Source organism: Saccoglossus kowalevskii, chromosome 15, assembly GCF_978046115.1.
Source record: "Saccoglossus kowalevskii chromosome 15, keSacKowa6.1, whole genome shotgun sequence".
Classification (NCBI taxonomy): Eukaryota; Metazoa; Hemichordata; class Enteropneusta; family Harrimaniidae; genus Saccoglossus; species Saccoglossus kowalevskii.
In genome coordinates, this window is record NC_140655.1 from 20,561,785 (window position 1) to 20,587,089 (window position 25,305).

Below are 25,305 nucleotides of genomic sequence, written 5' to 3' on the forward strand. Positions count from 1 at the left end.
AATTACGTCCCAGGTAGGTAATTTGTGTGTAGTGGCTCCGGGCTAATTACACACGCTGCATTCGGACTCAGGTCGAACATGAAACACCGTGGCGACTGTGGCTCTATGATGCTTGGTGATTATAGCCTGACATGCAATATGGTCAATACGACCTTCAACCGAACACAATGCTGTGTGTAGCAGCATTCTGCGGCATTGGTATTTCGAGCAGTGATCACACGTACCCGAGTAACCCACCGTTGAACCCGCGATACCTTTTTAGACATCGTGAAGGGGCTATCTGGCCATCTTCCAAATCGAATGGCATTACGCCAATTTAATGCGTTATCCAGGGTGTCGACCAGCTCGTCCCAAACGCTCACTACTGAGAGGGGGGGGGGGTTGTTACGATGTGGGAAGTATATGTTTTAGGGATTTTTTAAAAAACAAATCTAACATTTTAATGTTTCTCCGTGCATTTTACCCCCAAAATGTCGTATCCTGAACAATTTGATTGTTATATTTTCTCGCCCAAAATTATAGTACAGCATTTCGCAAAAATCTCTTGTGAATTCGGTGTTAGTTTCGGACAAAAATGACATCATTTCCTATTGGCTTCAATTCCCAGTTTGTCTGTGAAAGGTTAAACAGTTCACTTTGGCGTTAAAGAATAAATGAACTTGATGGATTGTGGAACAATAGAACAGTTAAACGCACGCCTCAATGAAATTAAAGAAAAACCTTGTCAACAACATTGTCCAAAACGAGGGCAATCTACTTTTTAGCCACAAAGAAAGACATTTGAAGGTGACCAAACTGTTGTACCACGTGACCTCTATGCAAATCAGCTACTTTGACTCTTTTAAAGTAGGTCGCTTTTAGGACTACGATGTTATCAAAATAGAACACTAGAGCTATTTACTATACACGGGAGGAACGTTACACATATGAAATCCTCGACGATCTATAATAATATTTGTGCATTGAAACTCACAAGCCGAGTTTTGAAAGAAAAAACAATTATTGGCCAGAAAAGTACGTTCCGTGTAGAGTAATTGCTATCCCTCCCCGATTTTGGTGTAAACCCCTCAATTCGGAGGGACACGCCCCCGACTTGTAATGGTATGCTTGCTCTGGTTCGGATACCTCTATAAAGTCACAACCACCTTGTTCTGGCCTGTCATTCACCCGCGTTAATTATTCAAACCAAAACAAATACGCTGATTTGAACATTCCAGGCACTTTTGACGCAATCTGCGACGCACTATGAAGAACTTTTTCTAACCTTAAGATCGTGTTTACGGATACGGAAAACCATGTATGACAAGGACGAAGTTCAAGGAAGGTTATACACCGAAGTGAATACATTTGGCATTGGTCTTGTTGTACTTTTTTCACTGATCGTTGTGATTCTACAGAGGAACAAATGGACGCATGCTCTAACATCGCTCCCACCGGGGCCAAGCGGGTATCCGCTGATCGGATGCTTATTGGACGTCGACGACAAACTACCGATGACGTTTATGCGATGGGCAGAAAGGTACGGGTCTGTATTCAGTGTTAGATTGGGGGTAACGACCGTGGTGGTATTGAATGGATACGAAGCCCATAAAGATGCTCTAAAGCGCGTGGAGCTGGCTGGAAGACCCACGTATTCGTTACTTAGGATGATACTAGGGGACCACGGTAAGTATGATCCTTTATAAGAGATTAATCACTAATTTGAATACCTAATCACTAATCAATAATTTCATACCATAAAGTTACCGGGAATGTATTGTGTATTCAACATTATAAAACAGTGCTCACATACGAGTGGGAGAGAAACGAAAACCATGGGGGGGGGGGTAATAGTACATCGGCTTCATGGATGCGGAGAAAACGAATAACAAACAAAACGGCGAAATCCGCTTTAACTGACATCTGGCAAATAAACTTTCTGAGGTTATTCATTTTTTTTATTGAACTATGGTATGATATATTATGTCATCTTTGATAGTTTGTGCCGAACATTTAGATTTCAATGATTTTTAACGCGTCCAGTTGTTGACGATAATTTCGCCCCCAATTTCATTTTAAAGCGTTGTTATAATTATCCTCATTGCGATTTTAACTTTTGATTTTTTGTTGTCCACCATTGAGCTTGCATTTTGCATGCTTCAAAGTTCCAATACTTCTGCTCTGTATATGTAAATTACATAAATGTGTTCACTAGTCATGAATATTAATGAGTTGTGGACATCTGTAAAAAAAACGCGCGCATTCCACTGGCTATCTGTATTGTTTATAACAAACTTACTCCGGTAAACCCCTGATGAACTTATAATAATGCTCATGCGCATTTATTTTATTACTGGTAGCCATTCCTCGTCAAATTCAATTCACAGGGTGGAACGAATTGCAGACACGGAAAGCAGTTACTACAGATAAACGCAAACATAAATTTGATATATTAGAAACAATTTATTAGTTTTCTCTAATTGTATGTGTTAGTGTAGCTTTAATTTAAAACGTTGAAAAAATATCAAAAAGCACAATGGTTTAAACTTGCTTAAAGCGCGGTGGTCGTCGCGCAGTGCGTGTTCGAATTTCATGGAAATAAACAATGTATTTCACACGCGTTGTGTACGTCGATATGAGTCCCATATCGAACGTCAACGCGGCATTCAAAAAAACAATGATGTGCCCATGTTTAATAGCGGAAGGGGGCACACTGGTTACCTTGAACATTGGGTATTATAGCTAGTACTGCGAGGGTCTAAACAAAAGTAAATAATTGATTTAATCATGGAGGTAGAAAAGAGAAGGAGTGAGGACGCTATTGTTTCCGCTGGTTTCATGATGCTTTGGATTTGTTTACTCACATACACATTGTAATTAGTTTGCAAACACGCTGTACAATGTCACAGTTAATCGGCTTACGTGTTTCGGCTGTATTCGGAAACTTCGTGAAGATTCTCAACGCACTGCGCATGCCCAAACAGATAACAATAATACAAAATGCAGGGAAAGACGTACGCTGAGTGCACTCAACGCCCCAAATCTTACACAACAAAATGCGCGATTTTAAACATCTGCACAGTTCTGCACACCAATGAAAAATGACGAGTCAAAACATCTTGTTATAATCTCATCATGTATCTTTAAATTTCACTGCGGAAATTTGCGGGATTTTTTTAATTAATGTCCAAAGTTGGACGACTATTGTGATGAAAAATACCAGAAAAGAAGTAATCACACATCTTGGTAGCGTCCGTATGCAGAATTTCCGCTATCTATAAGTGTGAAATGACCTTTGTGATCCGATAAAGGTCATTGCGCATGCACAATTCTTTTATTTATGGTTTGCGCATTCAATTTTATAGACGATGTTTAAACGGAATTTATTTTTTTTCAGTTCTACTCTCGTTTTCTTGTGTAAATAAGCGGCTATCATCATGTAGATAAAACGACTTCTAAACAAAAACAATAAGTGGCTTAACCAGAGCGAAGACAAAGGATGTTTATAAGATTAACATGGGCTTAAATAGCGTCCTCACTCCTTCTCTTTTCTACCTCCATGATTTAATTAATGGACGCGATACGAGCGGAAAGTGTACAGCACGACATTACTGGAGAAAACATGCCACAGTTGTTTTATTTTTTACAAGGGGCACGTTAATAATTGATGACGGCATTTTTGTTCCGAAACTTGTAATAACGTTCCCAGCCAAAATATTCGCCCCTAATAATTACGCGTTTTCCAGTTCAGTGCCTATCCTGGTTTAAGGTAGAGATGCAGTTTATTTGTGAATTTCAATCAAAAATAGTTTTTTTCGTTTTTTATATAGATTTTTATCTAAAGAACATTCTGTGAAAATTTGACCAATGAATTCTTATTGGAACACCGTTAAAATTGCTGTTTATTTTCTGATTAAAAATAAAAAACACTCACACGTGGCAATGTTTATGTCCAATTGCCTAATTTGCATGAGTAACCAAATAACAGGACCTTTGATTGACAATATGCAAATCGAGATTGTACGGGTCATAGTTCATTCAATTCACGCATCATTCAGGAATGATTGAAATGTCCGAAAATGACGCCAAAATACACCTTAAAAGTCCTATTTTTTTTTCTAAATCCCATCCCGAATTTACGGCAGAATCTGGTCCCTCAAATAAGGGACACGTGAGCTTTGATTCTAACCGGATATATTGCACTGGGTCAGGGAGATACAAACTTTCGTGTATCTTTTGTCTAATGGGTACCTGTACTTCGATCATTCGCAAGTTTTGCTAGGTAGTGCGAGACAGCTTTGTTTGCAACCGGACGAACTCAGTTTAATTCAATGAAGCAAACAACTGACAATGCTAAAATAAATTGCAGAGGTACGCTAAAATTAATTGAAAATAACCAAATAATTTCAATGAAAAATAAATCACAGAGAGAGGTAACTTGATATATTAACAACTCTTTTGACGCGCTGACCGCTTCTCCGCGTCTGATGTTTTGTTTTCCTTGTCATAATACTTACTGATTGATGATTTTGTTTTGATTTTTGAGTTTTTTAGCCTGCAACTCGGCCACGACCTTTGCTTTTTCCGTGAAAAATGGGGAAGTTTACGTCAATTTGACGGAGATTCCATTTTTTTAAAACTAACACACTGTTTAGCACTCCGATTTTTTTCATTTGCTGATTTCTATTCGGAAAAATTCGACCGCTCGAAAATGCACCTTAATTTTGCACTCTTAAAACATGTCAGATTTCAAACACTAATTATTTAATCCAACACAATTATTTAAAACCAGTCGAAATTTTTGAACTTTTACGTTGCAGGCGACCGTCGCCGGTAGTACAACAGCATGTTTTGTACGTACATCCGTGCGCTGATTGTCTGCGACTGTCTTAGAAAATCCCTGAATAAGGCGTTACCAAAATCGTAAAAAAATAAAAAAATGTCTCCTTAAAAAACGAACAGAATTCAAATATTTCTTTTAACAAATATGTTGCAGTGGGAAAAATGGGATTGGAAACGCTGAACAAAACTTCTGTGCCTCGCGTTTCGATTCTAGGATTACGCGATTTGTTATTATTGTGCGTTCGCTTCCTGGAGTTGGTTCTCAATACTACATAACAATTATCGAGGATAAATAATTTAATATCCCACTTTGTACTCTTCACGGTAAACCATAGGCTCTGAAATACTCGTAGATTTTTTATTGAAAATACATCAAAGAGAAGCCATGATGTTTTGATCGTGATAAAAGGTCACTTTCCTAGGACCGCCTCCTGTTTAATAATTCATGAGATGACGTCATATTTACTGGGCATTGACACGTGTTTTTACCGACCCCATCAAAACACTGGTATGAATGACGTGTTTCTGATTTATATATTCAAGAGCAGTTGTTCTGGTCCAACGATTTTACATAAAATGTCTATGTCTATACGTTAACTTTCAATTTCAATAGTCTAGAAAGTATGACAAAGTATGACAAAGCAGTAATTCCCGGTTTAACGCGCAAATTTGCAAATTAGCCTTTTTCTCGTCTTCTATTTTTGGTGAATTCTTGGGTTTTAAATTAAAATAGCTGATAGACGCTTTGGCCATTTGCCTCGAAAATTTCACACATTATTGACAAGGTGTTCCCCCTTCAAAATGCGTCCGGACAGTTTATTACGGCGAGTGGAACAAAAATAACAAGTCCGCAATTAACATGGATATATAAATTATGCAAAAATAGAAAAGAGTGAACTTTGAGGTCATGCTGTGCGACTTTGAAAACCGTTAGAGAGATGAGTGGACGCATTTGAATTAGTAGTATACCAAGGTATCCAGTGATGTAATTTTACCCACAAACGGACTTGAAGTTTTTAAGCTAATTTTTTTTAAACCACTTTTGTCCAAAAAAGCATATTTTTGACCCAAAATCAAAAACGCATTCTGGATATTTAAAATAAAAACAAGTTTTACAAAGTTTGTATAATAAGCTTTCAGAAAATATATAACATGTTGGATATATAATACCATCTTCATTGTCTAATTACTCAATTAAAAAGCAAGCCGAATAAACTGCATCTCTATCTTAATTTCGACAACAGTGACTTCAATACGGCGCCATGTTGGACAAACAATTGATTTTACACGAGACAAGCGCCTTCGAACCCAGTAAAGTATTATAGCTAGTATTGCGAGGAGTAAACTGAAGATTTTCAATATCCATTCGTTAATCATCAACTAATGTTTGGCTGCTGACATCTAATTTGGAGTTGTGCAAAAGGCGTGATGTGAATGACGATGTTTTTCAAAATTTCAATCTTTCCCACCACCCCATAGTTGTTTACAATCAAGGAGTGTTGTCACTTTAAATGTCCAACCACACAATGTTAACAAAACTGACCCAACCGACTGCTCACTGTGTTTTCATGTACCTCTGTCAAAATTGTTGACGATATTGTTTATTCTAGCAAAATATTTAATAATCATAATAATAAAATAACAGTTAGAATTTGTTTTCCCGAACAATTAAACGTTAGAATTTCGACAAGTATACCTCAATTATTTACAAAAATAAATCGTTGACGTCTTTAATGATTTAATATATAAATATATAACAAGATTTATATATATATAATTTATTTTTGAGAATTTTACTACAACGACGAACGTCTACACAACCAAACACAGTTGTCGCATACGACATTGCCTTATACATCATTTTGACATCCACAGACGTCTGTCACTAGAGGGCGCAATTTAAATGAATGGTATAAACATCGTAGAATCAATGGGTGAGATCAGTGAGTACTAATATTAAACTGAAACAAAAAAAAGATGTCGTGTCGTGGTACAATGAAGTCAATGAACCTATGTTTATTGTTATGTATATAACTATACTGTACATTCATATATCCAAATGTTTTCATTTGAAATAAATCTCCAAATCATTGAAATTTAAATGAGACGATTGGATCGGCGCTTCCCTCCTCTATGTGCTCGCGTATCAATAAAAAAGACCACGATTAAAGGTAGAAACCTACACATGATTTAACGTACCCAGAATTTATTCATTTTCGAATAAATCTCCGGGAAATATAAAGATACTTACTGTAGGCTCGTGATATATGCTGTAAAATATATTGTGAATGACGGGGTACTGTTTGTTATTTCAATTATTTCAAAAATCTGGGTTTTAAAAATTGGCAAAAAAATGCATTTTTTCTTCAACAAATATGCTTTATAGAATTGATCTACATATAGCGATTTTTGAAAAATATTAGGACAAGTTTCTCAAAATACGTCACTGTAACACATACATGAAATCTATTTCATGTTGCCATAGGGCAATAGCTAAACATACTAACCAATGAATATTTGCTATTTACGACCAATGTAGTAGACTTCTACTTTAAGGTAGCAAGAAGGGAAATTTTCACTTTTTTCTTGATTTTTCAAAAATTGATAAAACGGTTACTTTAGACCTTGATACATCATCCCAGGTTTACAAAAGATCGAAATTGCGAAATAACGTTGCTCAAATTAGTGTTTTAAAACACTAGCAGAAAAGACTACAACTGGCGTTTCGTGGATATTTGCATAATGTTTATCTTTGAAAGGGTTTAAATGATAACATCTTATCTGTATACTCTGTTGTTGACGATTCTGATATAACGGGTGATAAGCTTCCAGTTGCAAACAATGCGTGTTTATCTAACGTCCATTGTCAGCATTATTGTAAGTCGAGACTTCGTCGGAGAAACATGGTCATACAGTACTCATTTCGCCCAACCTTCCGCTTTTTCATCGACCGCTTATCGCTTAATTTCCGACCACGCGGTCTTGTCCGACCGGAAACCGACCGCATTTTAATCGCGTTTTTTTTTCGCTCGCTCGCTCATTGAAAACATTGACCGCTCGCCCAAACACTGAAAACTGGCACATGGGTGGTCGAAATGGTGGTTTTGATAGTAAAGTGTGAACATACAACTAGTATTAACTATTATTACATTCTGAACGACACTTCAAATCTAATAATTGTATTACACTTGTATCGTGAAAGCAACTGAACTGGGACCTCTAGTTACGTGTTTTTGGTGCTTGTTCTAGATGTAATATTTTTTTTAATTTTAATGAGACAGTTACGTGAAAAAAGCCTTGGTAACTCCTTTTGACAGAGCAGAGAAACAAGGAAATGTTAGTGATTAATTCCAAAAATAACGATACCGAATCCACATCGGTCCTCGTCTGGTAAAATTTTTAAAATTAAGTCACGATCATTGAATGAGCTCGGTCTATTCCTATACGTACCGCAAAAGTGTTCCCACAAAAAATGGGCGATTGGATTGTACGACGACCCTTCAATTAGCGTCAAATATGCTTTGTTACAACATCATTGATTGGCTGAGAGTCAACTGATCGGAGCACGACCTGGGTCACAGAACCATATTTGTCCGTATTATCAACAGGACTTTGCAAACTAACCACACCCACATTTTCAATCTTTTTTAGCGCGGAAGTTGCCAACAAATGTAAAAAAAAAATCGTGAATTTCATGGATTCGAATAAAATAAAGCAAGCGATTGATAAGGATGATTATTAATATTTTCCCCGATGCTTTTCGAATTTTTTTATTTTTTTTATTTCAAGGTAAGAAATGGCTAGTTGAAGTTGCATCGTCTTCAATGCGGTTGTTTCACCGCGAACAACTCTAGCTCTGTTTTGGGCATGGTTTAGTTTTGCGATGTAAAATAAAATATATATTAAAATAATAATACTTGATTAATTATTTGGGGTTTCAGCCCACAAATTACGGACATGATCTCCATGAATTACGGTCAATGTTTGTCTTCTCTCGGCTGATTGTCATCGACGCCCTTCCTAAACTCAGTATGGAGAAACCAACTGGGATCGACATTCCAAACAAACAATCGAAATTATCAACGAAAGACGAGATTTTTCTAGATATTTACAAACATACTGTCATGACAAACATATGTAAAATTAACAAATACACAAAGAGGTGTAATATTAGGTTTTATTTTAGGCTTAGAAATATTTTCTTTCACTCAGCCCATGCATGTAACTGCGGTCCTTCAGCTTCGGGGGAAAACAACAATAATAATACAAAACACATTGCGAAGACTCAACAATCAGGAAAGAAACCCCAGACAACCATGTCGTACTTGTGTTGAAATACATTTTGTATTTCACGTCAGAATATTGTTTAAAATAAAATATTCAGTCCAAGCCAAATCGAGGTCAAAGGGTCAGGTTGCGTGCATATAATTATATATAGTTAAAACAAAAAGTATTTGAACTTTTGTCAACTGTTCAACATCTATAAAAAACAGAAAGACAATTATAAGACAATGTGAACCTCGGAAATTAGTATTCTGTTAGTCCGAATTTTAAATGCGCGCGAGCGAGCAGGTGGGCGGTGATATTTCGGGGTTTGCGCGGTCGAAAATAAAGCGGAAATTGTCCGGTCGAATTCAACAAGCGGTCGCAAAAGCGAGAGAAAAAGGTGATTGGAAAGCGGAAGCGGGCGGGAGGTTGTGCGAAAGAAGTACTGCAACTTTGCACAACTTTCTTTTAAATCGTTTTATTTTCCAAGTCAATATTCTATTTTACTAATACATTTTTTTTCTAACGCAATGGCGAAGAAAAGAAAGAAAGCGTTGACAGACGAGGCAAAGAAAAATCTGCCACTCAGTGTCGCACTCTGACACAGCAATTTGTTTTCAAACATCGGCCATTTTGTTTCACCATGAAAACCGTTTTATTAGTTGTCTTATCAGAGACACTTGAAGGATTAGCTTGTTTGTAAACTGTCAGCGTGTACAGTGGGACAGTAATGTTTGTCAGAGGATTATCCCTCGTTGTTCGTTTGCATAACAATGGAAAACCCGAACGTTCCTGGAGTACGGACTCAAATGCCAGCAGTTTTCTTCATTTTTCACGCTTTTCTTTGATCGAGTACGACTCATTGGGACCGCCGCCAAATCAAGTGCGTTCGGACTAGGACATTCAAACTCGCAGTTATCGTTCAAAAGATAATGATGGTGCGAAGTATGTCTGGGTTTTTAAAGAAAATGCTTTGTCACAGAATAATAGTCTGTTAAAGGTGTCAAGTATGAAATAATTTGGGGACAAAAAAAACAAACCTGCATAGAAATCGGAATAATAGGTCTTTTGATTATCGGAGACGCATTTCAATTGACTTGATTACGGACAATGAATGACGTAAATTTCACCAGGAAATTCCGCACTGTGCTCTCGCAATCGCGGACTTAGTCATTTTTACAAGGTTCGCCATTTTTGATGTCACGTGATAGTTATGTAAACAATGTCTGTCCAGTTTGTGCGAACTTGCACCTCTATACTTAGTCTTTTGATATATATATAACCTAAATTACTGTTCTGAACGAGACAACAGACAAAGAATGTTTTATTTAAAAACGTCACAAAACCTTCTCGCTACCTTAACTAATTTGTTCTATACAATTGATTAATTAATTTGTAGTTAATTTGTCGCATAATTGTTAATGTTGTTGTGGATTCTTTGATCTTATCAGTGTATACCACGCCATAACTCCGAAAAATCTAGAACGTCCATTGGCAAATTTAAGAGTCGATGGTACAACCCAATTTATGGAATACGTGGCTTAGTTCATCTTATTTTATTGAGCTATCCAAAACAAATGTACTCCCATTTTATAAATAATGATGAATGACTGCCACTCGAATTGAACTTACATTTCTGCGTAATTTGTCATACAAATGTTGTTCCAGGCATTGCAGCACAACAGTACAACGACGAATGGCGGGAGCAACGCAACTTTGTCGTGGAAGCTTTTCATCGTCGTCTGGGTAACCAACTGCTGGAAGACCGCATCCAAGAAGAAGCAAACGCCCTCTGTAACGCGTTGCTGGACGAAGTAGGAAAACCGATTAGCCTGCCCCGACACCTGCAAAATGCTGTGGGAAACGTGATTAGTTGCCTATGTTTTGGTCGCAGGTTTGAATATAGCGATCCTGTTTTACAAAATCTTCTGCAGATGTTCGACGAATTTAGTGATAATGTTGCTAGCACCTCGGTTGTTGATTTTTTCCCTTTTCTGCGGCATGTCGCAACGCCTGCGTACAAGCGAATCTACAAACCATACGACGCCATCTTGAATTATGCGAAGAAAGAGATTCAGGAGCACAAGAAAGATTTCGTCAAGGAAACCCCGAAAGATTTTATCGACGCTTTTCTCGCGAGAATGGAAGAGGACATCATTTCCGGTACACGAAGCTCATTCACACATAACAATCTTTCACAAGGGGTGTTTGAATTGTTTATCGGTGGAATCAATACGACTTTTTTCACCCTTACGTGGATGTTCTTATATATGATAAAATACCCGGATATTCAACGCAGAGTACAAAGTGAGATTGACAGCGTTCTTGCCGAAGATGAATTCCCAAATATGCGTCATAAAGACAAAATGCCTTACACAGATGCGTGTTTGAAGGAAATATCCCGTCATGCAAGTGTCGCCTGGATGGGCGGCCCACACGAGGTAAGTGTGACGTCATTTACGTCACTTGCATTTTAACCAGGACAATGTAGACACACTTTCTATGGTAACGAGATCCAGATCTGAACCAACTTTTTTTGGTACTCCTGAAAATGTCACGAGAATCCATTTATAACCTCTTTTTAAGGGACAGTGGTTCGCGCAGCGCCTTGTTCAAAGTTCATGTAAACAATGAATGTATTTTTAATACACGCGTTGTATACTAGTATGTCATTATGAGAACAACATCGAGCAGAACGCGACGCGACGACATATTTGTTTGAGTTGTGAATAAACAACAGCCTGAATACCAAGAATATCTGAATTTTTGCCCATATCTAATCGATTGGTCCGTTCATGAGCTATGAATAAAAAAACTTCCCGATTTTTTTTTTGCAGATTCACTCTACCAAAACAAAATGTAATCAATAAGTTTATATCAAGGAAATCCTCTTCTGACAATGTCATGATAATCCATTCGTGCTTGTATCAAGGGCAACTACCGAATTATTACGAGAATTCATATAATACTTTTTGAGTTATCCTGCTTACAGAAAACAACGCCACCAAAAACAACCACCTTTGGCGGAGAAAATAACAAAATAAACAAACCATGCAATTTTTTGCATTTTAGCATCGATTGCGAATGACTGAACTGAACTGAACAAAAAAGTCCTTCTATAACATACACATACATAATTGTCGTATTTGTCTTGACCTGTTCCGCCAAGATTTGCAGACGTTGTCATGCTATAGAGGGCGTACATGTATTTATGATTAAAATGCGCTTTATTTGTTTTATGGGCGCACGTGATCGTACTCGGCATTTAGTTGACCAAACAACCTTGACCAAAATAATTATGTGATTCCATTTTTTTACAGGCGATGACAGACATTGAATTGAATGGTTACGTCATACCCAAAGGTACAACAATATTTATGAATATCTGGTCAGTGCATTATGATAAAATCCATTGGAATAATCCTGAGGAATTTCGACCTGACAGATTTTTGGATGAAAATGGTCGAGTGAAAACAATAGAGGCATACATACCATTTTCTATAGGTAAATATCAGTGACCCTGGTGTACCTGGTGTATGTGGTCTCAATGGCTTTATGCGGTCGTGCGACGTACCAACTGTGATGCGATGCTTTATTTAGTAGCAGTGAAGTCGCGAGAATTTCCACAGTTCTCCAAACAACTATAGGTTTACAGGGCAACCCTCATGAGCTCAATACGAGAAATGATGAATTGCAGCTTAACACATTTCCGTCAATAATTAAACGTGGACACCTCAGATCCTATCATGGCTTGTTTATTCTGACAACACTGCTCGTTCTTTTAACTCTAATCCTAAATTACAGTAACTCGCACAAAAACACGCTCGTAAAAACCCGCCACAAGACAGTTCCCAACGCGGTTCCAATGATTAACAAATCTGAATTCTAGTTGGCGCTCTAAATACATCTTCAAAAACAGCAAAAAAAACTCAACACCAGCCCTCAAATAGCCCTTAACAAAATGTCAATTTCTAACTTAAACAAATTCTGTTACCAAGACTATAATAAAAGCAAGTAATTTCGAGAATCACATAAAAATCCATGAACATATAGGGATTCTATCGCGATGTTCAATAAGATTTAAAAGTACAAATATATTTCAACTCAATCGCAATCTATATAGTCTTCTGGCTTACATCCATAAACAATTTCTGTACCATGCTGCAACATCGTAAGGTCATCGACCTTACTTTGGTTCAACGGGACTCCATCTTCATTCATCCATCCATCCATCCATCCATATCTCTAAGTACAACATATTATAATGCCAAACTGGCAAAAACTACTCGCCCTAACCAGTTTCATATTCAGCATGGTATCAATATACTATTTCGCGCCATTACAACTCTGCTTCCAATAGTGTGCAGAGCTTATCGTATGGCCTCTCCAGGATTGAGTCTTCACATGTACTCTTCTTACTGCTCCCTTTTGGTCTGACATCACTTGCAGTATTTTCATCTTTCACCAACACCACGTCCCATACTTTGAAGTGGAGGTAGATACTCTTTGTCTATCGTTTCCAAAATAGTATTGTACAAGCAGGTATTGTATTTTTTTCTATCTATGTACTTCATATACATCACTCTTCTCACTTAGACCTGGTGGCAGAGAAGATCCTTTCATTTTTAGCAGCATGTTGGGTATTAATGCTTCTAAGTCCCTGCTGTCTTCTGACGGCTTGGTTATTGAGCTACTAGTAATTGTGTGTTCTACCGCCGCATAGAAATGTCCTCCGGCTTTCATCAGTTAATTGTTGCTGCTTTACCACGACCTGCAACAGTTGTCGAATCGTACGAATTTGTCGTTCCCATACCCCGCCAAAGTGAACTATAATGCTTCACGAAACTCCTTTTTAGTTGTACATCTATAGAACCAAAGTAGTCAACTCTCACATGTCACACATTTGCTAACCATCTTTCTCGTTTCTGACGTAACTCAGACAGCATATAAGATCTTCCAAAGTCTTGGCTTCTTTCATGAATTTCAGATATATTCAAATCAAATAAATACATATTGCAGCTACCTACATGGTACTATAACTCAAATACCCAGGGTATCTTTATACCACGATGTAAATATCTTACTAATGAATATTTATGTTTATAAGCTAATTAACATACTACTTGCGCTGCAACATATGTAAATTAAACATGTACCTAACACTACAACTGTCGTTTTGGTTACAGGGCGGCGAGAATGCATGGGTAAACAACTAGCCAATATGAACCTGTTTCTCATATTTGTTTCACTATTGAAGAAGTTCTCATTTCAAGATGTCGATGGAGATGACAACCTACGTCACGTGACTAGTGGAAGTTTTGGTCCTGTTCACGTGCCACCCAAATATCGTGTTACTCTGTTTCCTCGCAATTAGTCTGCTGAATGCGTCGTCTTCGGCCCTCGCATGTACAAAGAAATGTGATTTTTTTTTCTGTTTTATTTTCAAATATTTTAATCATTACGCCTTTTAGATAAGAAACAGAGTTAACATTTTTTCATTTTCTCTCTTGTTGACGTGCGTGGACTTTGGATCCTTGGAAAATGATGAAAACCTGCAATCCAATTTACTAGAAAATGAAATAATAAATCAAATCTTGTATAAGCGGGAATGTTTTGATGGACACATTATTTCAACTGCACATGACCACGTGAACACTTTGTATACTTCCATCTGTTAGAGTAGATAGAAATTTAACAGCCAACTTTGGCATTTCTGAATTTTGGGTTAAAACACAATTCATCATATAAGTAATTGCAAGTTTTCAAATGCATAGATTCCAAGAAAAAAGCAATAAGACTAATGCAAACATGGCACACAGATGTATTTTTTATAATAGTTTCGACTTAATATGTACCTATTAAATAACCATTTTTATTATAGTTTTTTTAAATTTACACAAATTTATGGGAAGTTGGTGCACACATATGTGTGTGTAGTTAAATATTAACTTGTTAATATTAGTCAATCAACTAGTGTACATACTGATCAACCACCTTCAAGCTGTTTAAATGATTAAGTAACAGTTAGCTCAAATACAGTAGATTGAAAAAAACGATACATGCATACTCTTTCTGTAGTTGAATTACCTAACACCGATTGTGAACTCATATTTTAATTGTCATATTAACTAATTAACTACTACATTTTATCATATGCTATCAGTTTTCTAAAATGAATTGAAACTCGTGTAAATAAATCTCTGATAAGCTTATTAATGAGTGATCAATAATTTTGAATCATTATATACAACAGCATGAACAAGGTTCATGGAATATTTTAGCATCTGTAGCCGTTAACTTGGATTTTAATATATGGTTAACAAAAGATACGATACTCCTGTGTAGAATTCATTGTAAAATTAGATTGAAACTGATATTTTTATATAAAGGTGAAAATAAAATGTAAGTTATACAAATCCACCCCACGACGAATTATTGTTTCATATGTTTTTTTACGGCGGTCCCTGAAAATGAATATCATTCTTATTTTATAATATGTAAGTACTTTCTATATATAAACCTTTTAACTATAAAGTATGTTATTACTTGTACTTGCATTTAGGGTGTGCCGCAACCACCGGAAATAAATAATATATTAAAAGACACACTCATTATCCATTTCTGTACCCCTGAACATACCCTATTGAATATACACATTTGTCTTACGTTACGAGTTATTGGGATTGGATAGCGTTTTGAGGTTTCGTAGTATAATTTGTATAATTTGGAGAGGGGGTATTGAATAACTATAGCGATCATGCTGTATTTATACATATGAGGATCAGCAATAGATCCCATATTTTGCTCGCTTTGTCTAGACATGGATTTGTAAAACTTGAAAAAAAAATGTTGGGAAGACTTTGACAGATTTAATACTAATTAATTCAATTGATAAATAATAAAAATAATAATAATAATAATTGCATTTGAGACAAACGTCGTTCGTGTAAAAATTAATTATCTTGAAGGTGAATTTCTTAGCTACCTTTTATAGCTACGCTGTCGACTTTGTCGAGCGGAACTTATGATATATAAGTGATTGTTTGTAGTCAGTGGCAACTTTTCGCTTTGATATCCTCAGTTTTTTAATTGCTAATCATTGCTGACCGCGGAGCTATCTCAGCTAAGAGGCTGCTTGTTTAGTTATTTTGCTATAACACTGAGTACAATTTTGGCAAAGGTCAAATCATATTTATGAATATGCAAAAGCTGTCAAAAATGTTTTACTACACGTAAATCTGAATTCGTTGGTCGACATTTTTACAATAAAAAAACACTATCTAATAATCATAGCATAATGCGTCTATGCGTTTATTTGTCAACCACTACATAAAGAAGTGAATAAAAAGCCATTAACGAGAAACACTGTGTAACAGGACTATATTCGATAAAATGTACCCATCACCTGCATGCAAAACAGAATTCATTCTTCGTTACTGTACTTGAGAAGATAGGTTGGTAGTTACACGCAGCTGGAAAAGCAAAAAATATCAAGTAAGAAATGAATGGTGTTACACAGAATCTTGCTCAATATTACATTGAAAATTTTCTTTTTGTCCAACTTTATTTAACTTGTACTTGAATGTTTATTTGGATATTTCGATAACAGTAAACTCCCCCGGAGGGGGGGGGGCACTTGCAAAAACTACTGACAGGAGTGTGTAGCTGGTTGTTTGAAACCCCTATCCCTTATCAGACAGAAATAAACTCAAATTGCCTACCCCTTTTCAGACAAACTGTGGATATTTGACACCCCTTTCCAGACAGTAAGCATAAATGGTACCAAGGGAAAAGCTGATGGACTCCCGGGGATAGACCTCGACGATCGAGATGAAGTTGTAGAAAGAAAAAAATCACTCAAGCTCTAGAGACAGCATTTAGAAAATATGGACCCCTTTTCAGACAGAAATAATTATAAAAGAATACCCCTTTTCAGACAGACAGAGTCAAATAACATACGCCTTTTCAGACAGAAGTGGTGAATTTGGGACCCCTTTTGGTGGCACATATACATATAGCACTTCAATGTGAGTACCCCCCCCCCTACCGGAAGTAAAACGCACAATTTCGTGTTTCAAATCACTATATGTCAAAATTATGGTTTTTTTAGGCATAGATTATAGATTATAAAATATATGAATACTCTTCTCACCTTCCTGGCACAGCCCAACTGTTCCCAAATATCTCAGCATCGTGGGTTATCGGGATTACCATCAGAGTTTCCCAACAAACCACATACATTACCATACATATCTGGATCTTCGAGTTGCACTGTAATCTTGTGAATTTTACCATTCCATGTCAGAAATAGTTTCATAGGAATTAGGTTAACAACAAGAGTGTTACCTCTTGGAGTAACGGAACCAAACTCAGAAGTAAATACTTCTGAACCATTGTACGGTTTATCGCCAATCTATGAAATGAAAATACCATGATTTAGTCACGTACTTCTTCATACCATTATACGGTTTATCGTCGATATATAAAATAAAATGACTATGACTTTCTATTTTGTGAAATTTCAGACTGAAAATGATAATTTGTTTTCTTACCAAAAATGAATTATTTTCTAGCAATCGTATTACTGGAATCTTGTTTGTAATTATAGTTATGGCCACCATTCTCGTCGGTGGTTTGTTTTGTTGATCACGTCCACGAAAATCAGCAATAATTTCAAAATTATAATGACCAGAATGTTGACAGTCCTTGACGATAATATAATTACAAAAACCTTGAAAATCATATTTGACACCATCGAAAGTTACCATGTGTGGATCACCCGAACCTCCTCCTGTTGCTATTGAATAAATACAAATCATCAATCAAATACCTTTATGATGTTGTTGTTGATATGTGCAAGTGACGATGTACTACGACCTAGTGACGTCATTGCGGTGATCAGCAACATACACTTATCAATAAAGTGGGAATATACAAGTATACAAGCAATACACATGGCAATCTGTTAAATTCTCCTTGAAATAGTTTTAATAACGATGAAAAAGAAGGAGAAAAAAATTCACCTACCACACATTTCGAAATAACAATATTCGAAATCATTACTATGGTCACTAACATAACACCAAGGGCGTGTGTCCCCATTTGGATTACGACAGTAATTGTTTTCTAGACCTGCGTCGCCATAGATGTGTGCTCTATGAACCTTTGCAAACCAGCTCGTACAAGGAGTACCACTCATAGTGGTAGCAAAAGTTCCTCGATAATCTGCGCCGTCAGGACCATTCCAGCATTCTTGATGAAAAAAACACAACAATATTACTGAGATAATAAAATGTCGGTAGAGAATGTTATTCTGTAATGACCCTTTTCTCGCCGACATACCATGGAAGGTACTAACGGATGGAGCCACGACGCTGTTGTTTTAGCTTTACCTCATGATCATTTGTCAATATTTGTTCACAAACATTGGTTCTTGTTAGCTTTTAACACCTTCGTACAATGGGTTATGCTAATCTCGAGCATTCGGTATTATTCAGAGCATGTTCAGAAGCGATAGTCGAACCTCGCATGTACAATATTGAAAATGGCGAACTTTAATGGAAAATTGTCAGATATAACATTGATTGAAGAAGAACTGATGAAATATCGTGAATTTTGTATTTGTAATGATAATGAGACTTAATCAATGATTGCTTGTGACGATTGCATTATTCAATGGTACCTTGTCAGTGCGTGGGTTTGGCGCACGAAACTGTCGAAATTTTTGACCACCGGACATCGGCGAACACCAACAGAAAAGATAGTATCGAAAAAAGAGCATGCCTCGACACTTTCTCTGTGATAATATTTCTTAGGAGTTCTTAGGAATTGTTGTATGCACTCGAAATATTGTTCTAGTTACAGTTGCTAATATTTAAAACATGGGAAATTTGTGAAGTCAAACGTTCATCTGTTTAATTTCCGGTTGTGAAATACGTATTTTGACCTTTTACACCTAAACAAACCCAGTGCGCATGTGTGATGACCGTAGTTTCTTAATGCGCATATATTTCATAGTCACATTAACAAAATGGCGGGGTTGTATCATACTCCGCTAACTAGTTACTTGTGTAAACAATCGCAAACTATCATGGACATCAAAGGTGAGCTAGACAATGGCCTTATCAGGATTAATTTGGGTTGAAACAAAAGGAAATAAGCCAATTAAGAGGCTTAAGTGGCCACTTGATAGGCGTCGTGGCTCCTTCCGTTAGTACCTTCCATGGACATACACATGTGCATAACTTGCATCAGCTATGTGGATGTCCCATCGCAGGCAATTTAATTTGATTGGGAATACGGCGTGCCCCATGCACAAGCGAAATTGCGCTATTTGTGTCTAAACTTTTTTCATAATAGTGTTTGTGTTTATTATTCCTACCAACGACAGTCTTTACTTCCCAGTTACACTCATTAACGTGTATTTGCTAGTCAGCTCTAGTATTTTACTATAATAATACGAATACATAATGCGTGCGTAGGTGACGACTCCCCCGCTTTAACACTTACTGAATTATTAGACATGAAATTGTAAGTTAAAGTCGTTTTATGTAAACTGCACCAGAAGCAGAAATAACATACCCAATCATAGATGGTTTGACTTGTCGTTGTAATACAGATTTTTGACTGACATCAATACAAAAAAAAGGTGCAAGTAAATAGTTAAACCAGTAAGAGAAAGATGTGTAGACCCCATGTTGAATAAATTGGGCGCGTTCATTTTGATCACACCACACGTGAACTCCGAGGAGTTCAACGCGATGCCAATTATGTACTAGTAAAACGGGCGTTTAGTTGAACTCGTACACTTTCTGTGTATCCTGTCTGATACATGTCCCTTCCAAAACTGGTAGGATAATTTGTTGAAAATGTACTTACCAAGTTGTCGTTTACTACCATGGTTCTCGGGCTGGAAAACAAATAGTTCTCTTGTGAGTTCACATTAGGATAAGGTAAAGCATTGTTCAAATTATGATGAAAAGAATGACAATTGGTAGAATATTTTTAATTGAGCTTTACCTTCTTCCTCTCTCAAATAATTGTCTAAATGAAATACTTGTGCAAATGTTGCAAGCCATGTGTAGTTCACATACATGATATGTAAGAAGCCTATCGAATATATATTGTCGCGTTTTTATAGATAAGATTATCATACATCTTAGTTTTCAACATGTGTTTTTAAATACGATGTCATCGGTGAACAAATGTGATATTGTTATAACAACAGTATTTATTTAGGCAATATTTCTAAATCTCAATCGAATGTAATTAATTGTGTGTGCAATCTGAATTATGTAACGAGACTTCTTACTTTCGACTGTACCTGGGACACACCCACCAGCACAAAAACCATTGCAATACTCGCCAGAAATCCCATTCTAAAATTAAAAGAATAGTTGCTTGGAAGAAAGCTTCATACTCAATTGTTCACAAGTCGCTCCAAAAACACAATGACATAACTCAAAACAGTAACAACTGACTTATGGGGATTGATATTAGGTCTGAACTTGACTTGGAAGGCAATTTTTTATTTACATACAACTCACCCCTCAAGCGCATTTCAATCTTCTTTTTGTTTAGCGATAATAGCAATAAATCCAAAACAGAAAAAAATAGTTAGCACATCCGGAAGAATGGAACCTACCATACCCTCCTCCAAGTCAGGCTCAGAGCTTTTCCCTGAATCCTTGAAAATATTATCACGTTAATAGAATTGAAATCTGTGGATATATCTTGGCACCCTCCATTTATTACATCCGTGTAAAACAATGTTACTTTTTGATAGACATGATCGTTATCTCGCGTTATTTATCGAATAAAAGGAACCATATACATTAGAAAGTGTTGTTGGAAATTATTGCATGTATTACTAGTCCCCCCCCTCACACCATGTGACAATACATTGTGCCAAACGATTCCCACCTCGAGCAACAGCAGAGCTGAAGAGAAGTGAAGATATAAAAGATAAGTACACCACAACCCACAAATACGGAGTAGCCACACACAAGACCCGTCTCATGTTTACGTCACAGTACTATGAATTTACAATGTAAAAGCATGTCATAAAAAAATTAAACTCATTCTGGTAGACGCATTTCATTCAAACTAAAATCATGACACGTTATGTCTGAGTACCTGCAGATGGACAGAATCGAAGGCCTTCTGCATTTTTTTGTATTTAACCACTATTTACTTTTGTTGTTAAGGCACCCTGCTAACAAATCAATATATCCGAAAAGATTAGTCCGAGTATAACAATGTTCAACGACATCAAGTTTTATACATTCGTTCTTATTTTGTAAAAATAATTTTGTATCTAACAAATCATCTCCATTTAATCGGAAAACGAATAACTTGACTCACTGGGGCGTAGCGTATATTAAAATAGATCATGTAAACTAGTGAACGGTAATGAATTCATTCTATTAACGAAACACAACATTTCTCTTGCTCCGGTATTGAGAAAGAAATGTTGACATCAGATTTGATCATATGTAGACGTTATTACAAATAGGTCTAATATAATGGTACCTTTCCTCTATTTAATCATTTTGTCACATAACAGCAAGCAAGACAACTTGTGTGATTACTTTTACTTATGAGTACGTCACGTATATGGCTATCGGACATGAAACACCAGTTCATGACTGCCACCATTATATCGCCTGACGTTTGAACAGCCTTTTCGCAATATATTAAGTTTTGTCGCAGCTTCTGGGTTATCATGCGGATATACGACACTAAATACAAAAATTCAATTCAAAAATTTCAATCGTGGTACACTGACGAATTTACCCACTGTCCGAAAACTGGACAATCTCACTAGGAACTAAACATTGAACTGGTACACTATGTAAATTACTGTTTCTGCAAATATAATGGAACTATTATTTCAAAATCAAGATAAGTTACTAAATCCGCCGTTATATAACATAAGAGTATGTCAAAATCACTGAATCAGAACGGTACAAGGGGTACATGACCTCGTATGCACGTGTCAAGGTAATAAAACAGTACGGGGCAGTGTCATGATAGAATAGCCCTGTCTTCGTTCGACCGCGGATCTTATCACTATGCAAGGAGAAAAAACTTCATATAATCCACGCACCAATTCATATTGGACTACAATGATTCCTAAACAACAACCATTATTAAATAACAATAGATTATCTCGCTGATCGTCGTAGACAAGGGAACAGTATGAAATCAATCACTGTACAAACACTACCAGGCTTTGAAAATACAGAGAAACCAGAGTATGAAAAGTCTACTTGAAACATTCAACGAAATATAACGTATAAAAGATGAATATTTAGAACAGTATACATTATTATTATTTAACACTGTGGTATGTCATTTTTGGAAGAAAATAGTGTAATCACTTCGATTTTGATATATCTGCTGAAAGAATGGAATGGAGTGTGATGGCAAAATCTCTACCGCACACTACTTGGGAATTAAAGTGTGGCCAATCGGGGTGTAACCATGCATTCAATATTAAATATTACTGTTCATTCGTTAAGACATGGCGTATATTCTTTATTGGGATGTGAAAATGCAGACATCCCATGTAGAAATAAGTTTGAATTGTCAAATACATTGCTGGACGTGTACAATTCCTATCGTCACATCTATACAATGTTCACCTAAGACAGGTAGGATAATAGTAAAGTGAAATCTGAGTTTCCAATGGCACTTACCTTGTGAAGCCTCCAATTGTGTATGATGCTGCCTCGTCGTGATGGAATGATGAAAACGTACGTACATAAAGTCTATTTATCTCAGTCGCATTAGCAAAACGTGGGATTATGTAAATTAAACGATACATGTATGAGCAGTAATATTTGGTAGTTGTCGGTAAAATGGCCTTGAAAAGTTTCAAATGTCACTTTATAAATATTAATATATATAGAGATTACATCTCTATCATGCAAACTCGATATATACACACTGCTGTATTCGATATTATGTCTGGTGTGTTGCCACCCAGATAATAATTCCGGCAAATTCTTTTCTGGCGGTGATAATTTTCTCTAAAAGACTTTGAGTAACACTATATTATTTTTATTTATATAAGTGGTCTACCAGGTACCTGTGGGTAAACAAATATTAGTTCTGCAACATATCTAATCTCAGATACTAGCCAATTAATACTACATATACTCTATTAATCTCAATGTACCTTATAAAATAATATAGCACGAATTGTAAACAAAAAAAAGGTTTTCAAATAATAGTGCAGTAATATATGTAATAAAATACTAGCCTGATTTGAAAAAATAGTCATGAAACAATGCACTTGTATTATTTTGAGTTATGCTCATAACAGTAAGATATCAGTTTAGTTCCTTTATCTAATTGACAGACCTTGGTTCTCATTATCAGCATAATTAATGTATTTATTCTGTCACTTATTTCTATGCCTAAAACTATTTTATTTTACCCTATATTTTGAACATTGCATTTGCTAGTTGCACCAAAATTGAACATGGTTGACAATTCATAGCAAAGTTTCCCAAAAGTGAAATGTTATATGGATATTTAAAAAAAATATACATATAAACATGCATATATTTGTGTCATTTTAATGCAAAATTTTATTTTTGATAACCTACATCTAGATTGTTGAAATATTAAGTATGTGGATCGTACTTTTTAATTTTATGGCAGTTGTTTTAATGCTATTTAGTATTTAGATTATTTGTGTACATGGTAGTAATAATGATTTTCAGATTATATATTAACAGTTATTGTCGGCGTCTGGTGGGATCGTGCGTGATTAATATGAACCATCACTGTTTTAATGTTAAAAAGAAAGAAAGTTGATACACTAATATAAGTGGGTCAACGGAACAGATGTATATAAATAATTTATTAAATGTATAAAATATTATGGTATCAACTTAGTTTCCATGGAATTCTCACTAACATATTGAAGACTAAAACCATGTGACATGTGTACCTGATAACAGATAATGAAAGTTTTAAAAAAGTGAAACGTTTGCATAGTATGTATTATCTCACCATCCTCTTAAGTATTTTTAGAAACCAAACATACTAATCAATTCATATAGTTTATGAAATATGAAACATTGGACTGATTTTGAGGTGCAGGCGGCTCTAGCGGGCCAGTACCATCCAATATCAGGAGACTGGGACCACCAATGCTAGTAGCTGTTGTCTATTGCCAAAAATATTCAGCTTCAGACGAGAAAACGCCAGTTTAGCAATTTTGGTCACCAACCACCAACATGTCAGATAACCCTGTAAGAGTCGACTGCTCATATAAATTGGCGGGAAATGAATGTGAATGAATGAAGTTTATTTCATAAAAAAATTTAAAACAACATTAGATGTAGAAATTGTAGTAAATATATATAAATAGCATAAGACTAGTTTGTTTCGCTTACCTTGTCCACAGTAACACTTTCACCCTAATTCTATAAAATAAAATATAATTACATTTCATTCACTAAAATCATACATTTGAAGTGTCGTTCAGAATTTAATAGTAGTTAATACTCGTTGTATCCTCCAAACTGTGTCATAAATACCACCATTTCGACCACTCCTGTGCCAGTGATCAGTGTTTGGGCGAGCGGTCAGAGTTTTCAATAAGCGAGCGGGACGAAAAAAAAAAGATAAAAAAGTGGTCGTTTTTCGGTTGGAAAATACTGTGTGGTGGGAAATTAAGCGATAAGCGGTGAGACATTGGGCGAAATGAGTACTGTAGTTCAAGTAATGTTAGCGTATTTCTAATTTAGTTTTAACTCGTATATTTATTTACTCACTGTCATCATTTTCAGATTAGTTCTTCTGCCGATTTCTCGCAACCAACAACATGATTTTTCATTTGGCATTTCAAGAAACTTAACATGAATTGTTATGGCATTCATACGCACAGCACCTTCATGTTTCAACTTTTAAATTGTTAGTTGACAATATCATTCATGAAAGCACTTCTATGGGATTGGCGTACTAGAATGAATGTCCACTAATGACGTCATTGACTGGCCCTCTAGAGGCGAAATAACGCCAAGTAAAGTTGGCGTTTGTCGTCCACTTCACAAACAGTTTTATACTCGATATTTAGGGCATATCGCAGCACATACAAGTTGTTTTTATCACCAGGATTCATTTTTAGATCTCAAATATCATGTACGGAGTGACAAAAGCCAGACCTCTGCTCCTCTTTAATATGGCAATGGGAATTATTGT

The 25,305-nt window shown here is 36.1% G+C and overlaps 2 protein-coding genes across 2 annotated transcripts; one reads left to right on the forward strand and one right to left on the reverse strand.

Annotated features, from left to right (window-relative positions):
• The first annotated feature begins 1,117 nt into the window (after positions 1-1,117).
• Positions 1,118-15,507, forward strand: LOC100367731 (cytochrome P450 2D15-like). The gene is made up of 4 exons (XM_002736911.4): positions 1,118-1,665; positions 10,756-11,528; positions 12,408-12,591; positions 14,274-15,507. Exons 1-4 carry the CDS (start codon positions 1,296-1,298, stop codon positions 14,459-14,461), a joined length of 1,515 nt encoding a protein of 504 aa, XP_002736957.1. The 5' UTR covers positions 1,118-1,295; the 3' UTR covers positions 14,462-15,507.
• Positions 15,508-16,368: 861 nt separating this feature from the next.
• On the reverse strand, positions 16,369-22,831 carry LOC102805547 (uncharacterized). Its single transcript, XM_006819145.3, has 7 exons — positions 22,788-22,831; positions 20,399-20,465; positions 19,966-19,996; positions 18,115-18,339; positions 17,640-17,884; positions 17,240-17,500; positions 16,369-16,559 (listed from the first exon to the last, which is right to left on the reverse strand). Exons 2-6 carry the CDS (start codon positions 20,462-20,464, stop codon positions 17,273-17,275), a joined length of 795 nt encoding a protein of 264 aa, XP_006819208.2. The 5' UTR covers position 20,465; positions 22,788-22,831; the 3' UTR covers positions 16,369-16,559; positions 17,240-17,272.
• Between the last annotated feature and the right edge of the window lie 2,474 nt (positions 22,832-25,305).

Excerpts from the sequence above, each read along its gene's own strand:
- LOC100367731 (XM_002736911.4), top strand. The coding sequence starts at position 1,296 with ATGTATGACAAGGACGAAGTTCAAGGAAGGTTATACACCGAAGTGAAT. Across the intron at positions 1,666-10,755 it reads GATGATACTAGGGGACCACG|GCATTGCAGCACAACAGTAC; the intron begins GTAAGTATGATC and ends ATGTTGTTCCAG. Across the intron at positions 11,529-12,407 it reads GGATGGGCGGCCCACACGAG|GCGATGACAGACATTGAATT; the intron begins GTAAGTGTGACG and ends ATTTTTTTACAG.
- LOC102805547 (XM_006819145.3), bottom strand. The coding sequence starts at position 20,464 with ATGGGATTTCTGGCGAGTATTGCAATGGTTTTTGTGCTGGTGGGTGTG. Across the intron at positions 18,340-19,965 it reads TGGTAGTAAACGACAACTTG|AATGCTGGAATGGTCCTGAC; the intron begins GTAAGTACATTT and ends TTTTTCATCAAG. Across the intron at positions 17,501-17,639 it reads TAGAAAATAATTCATTTTTG|ATTGGCGATAAACCGTACAA; the intron begins GTAAGAAAACAA and ends TTCATTTCATAG.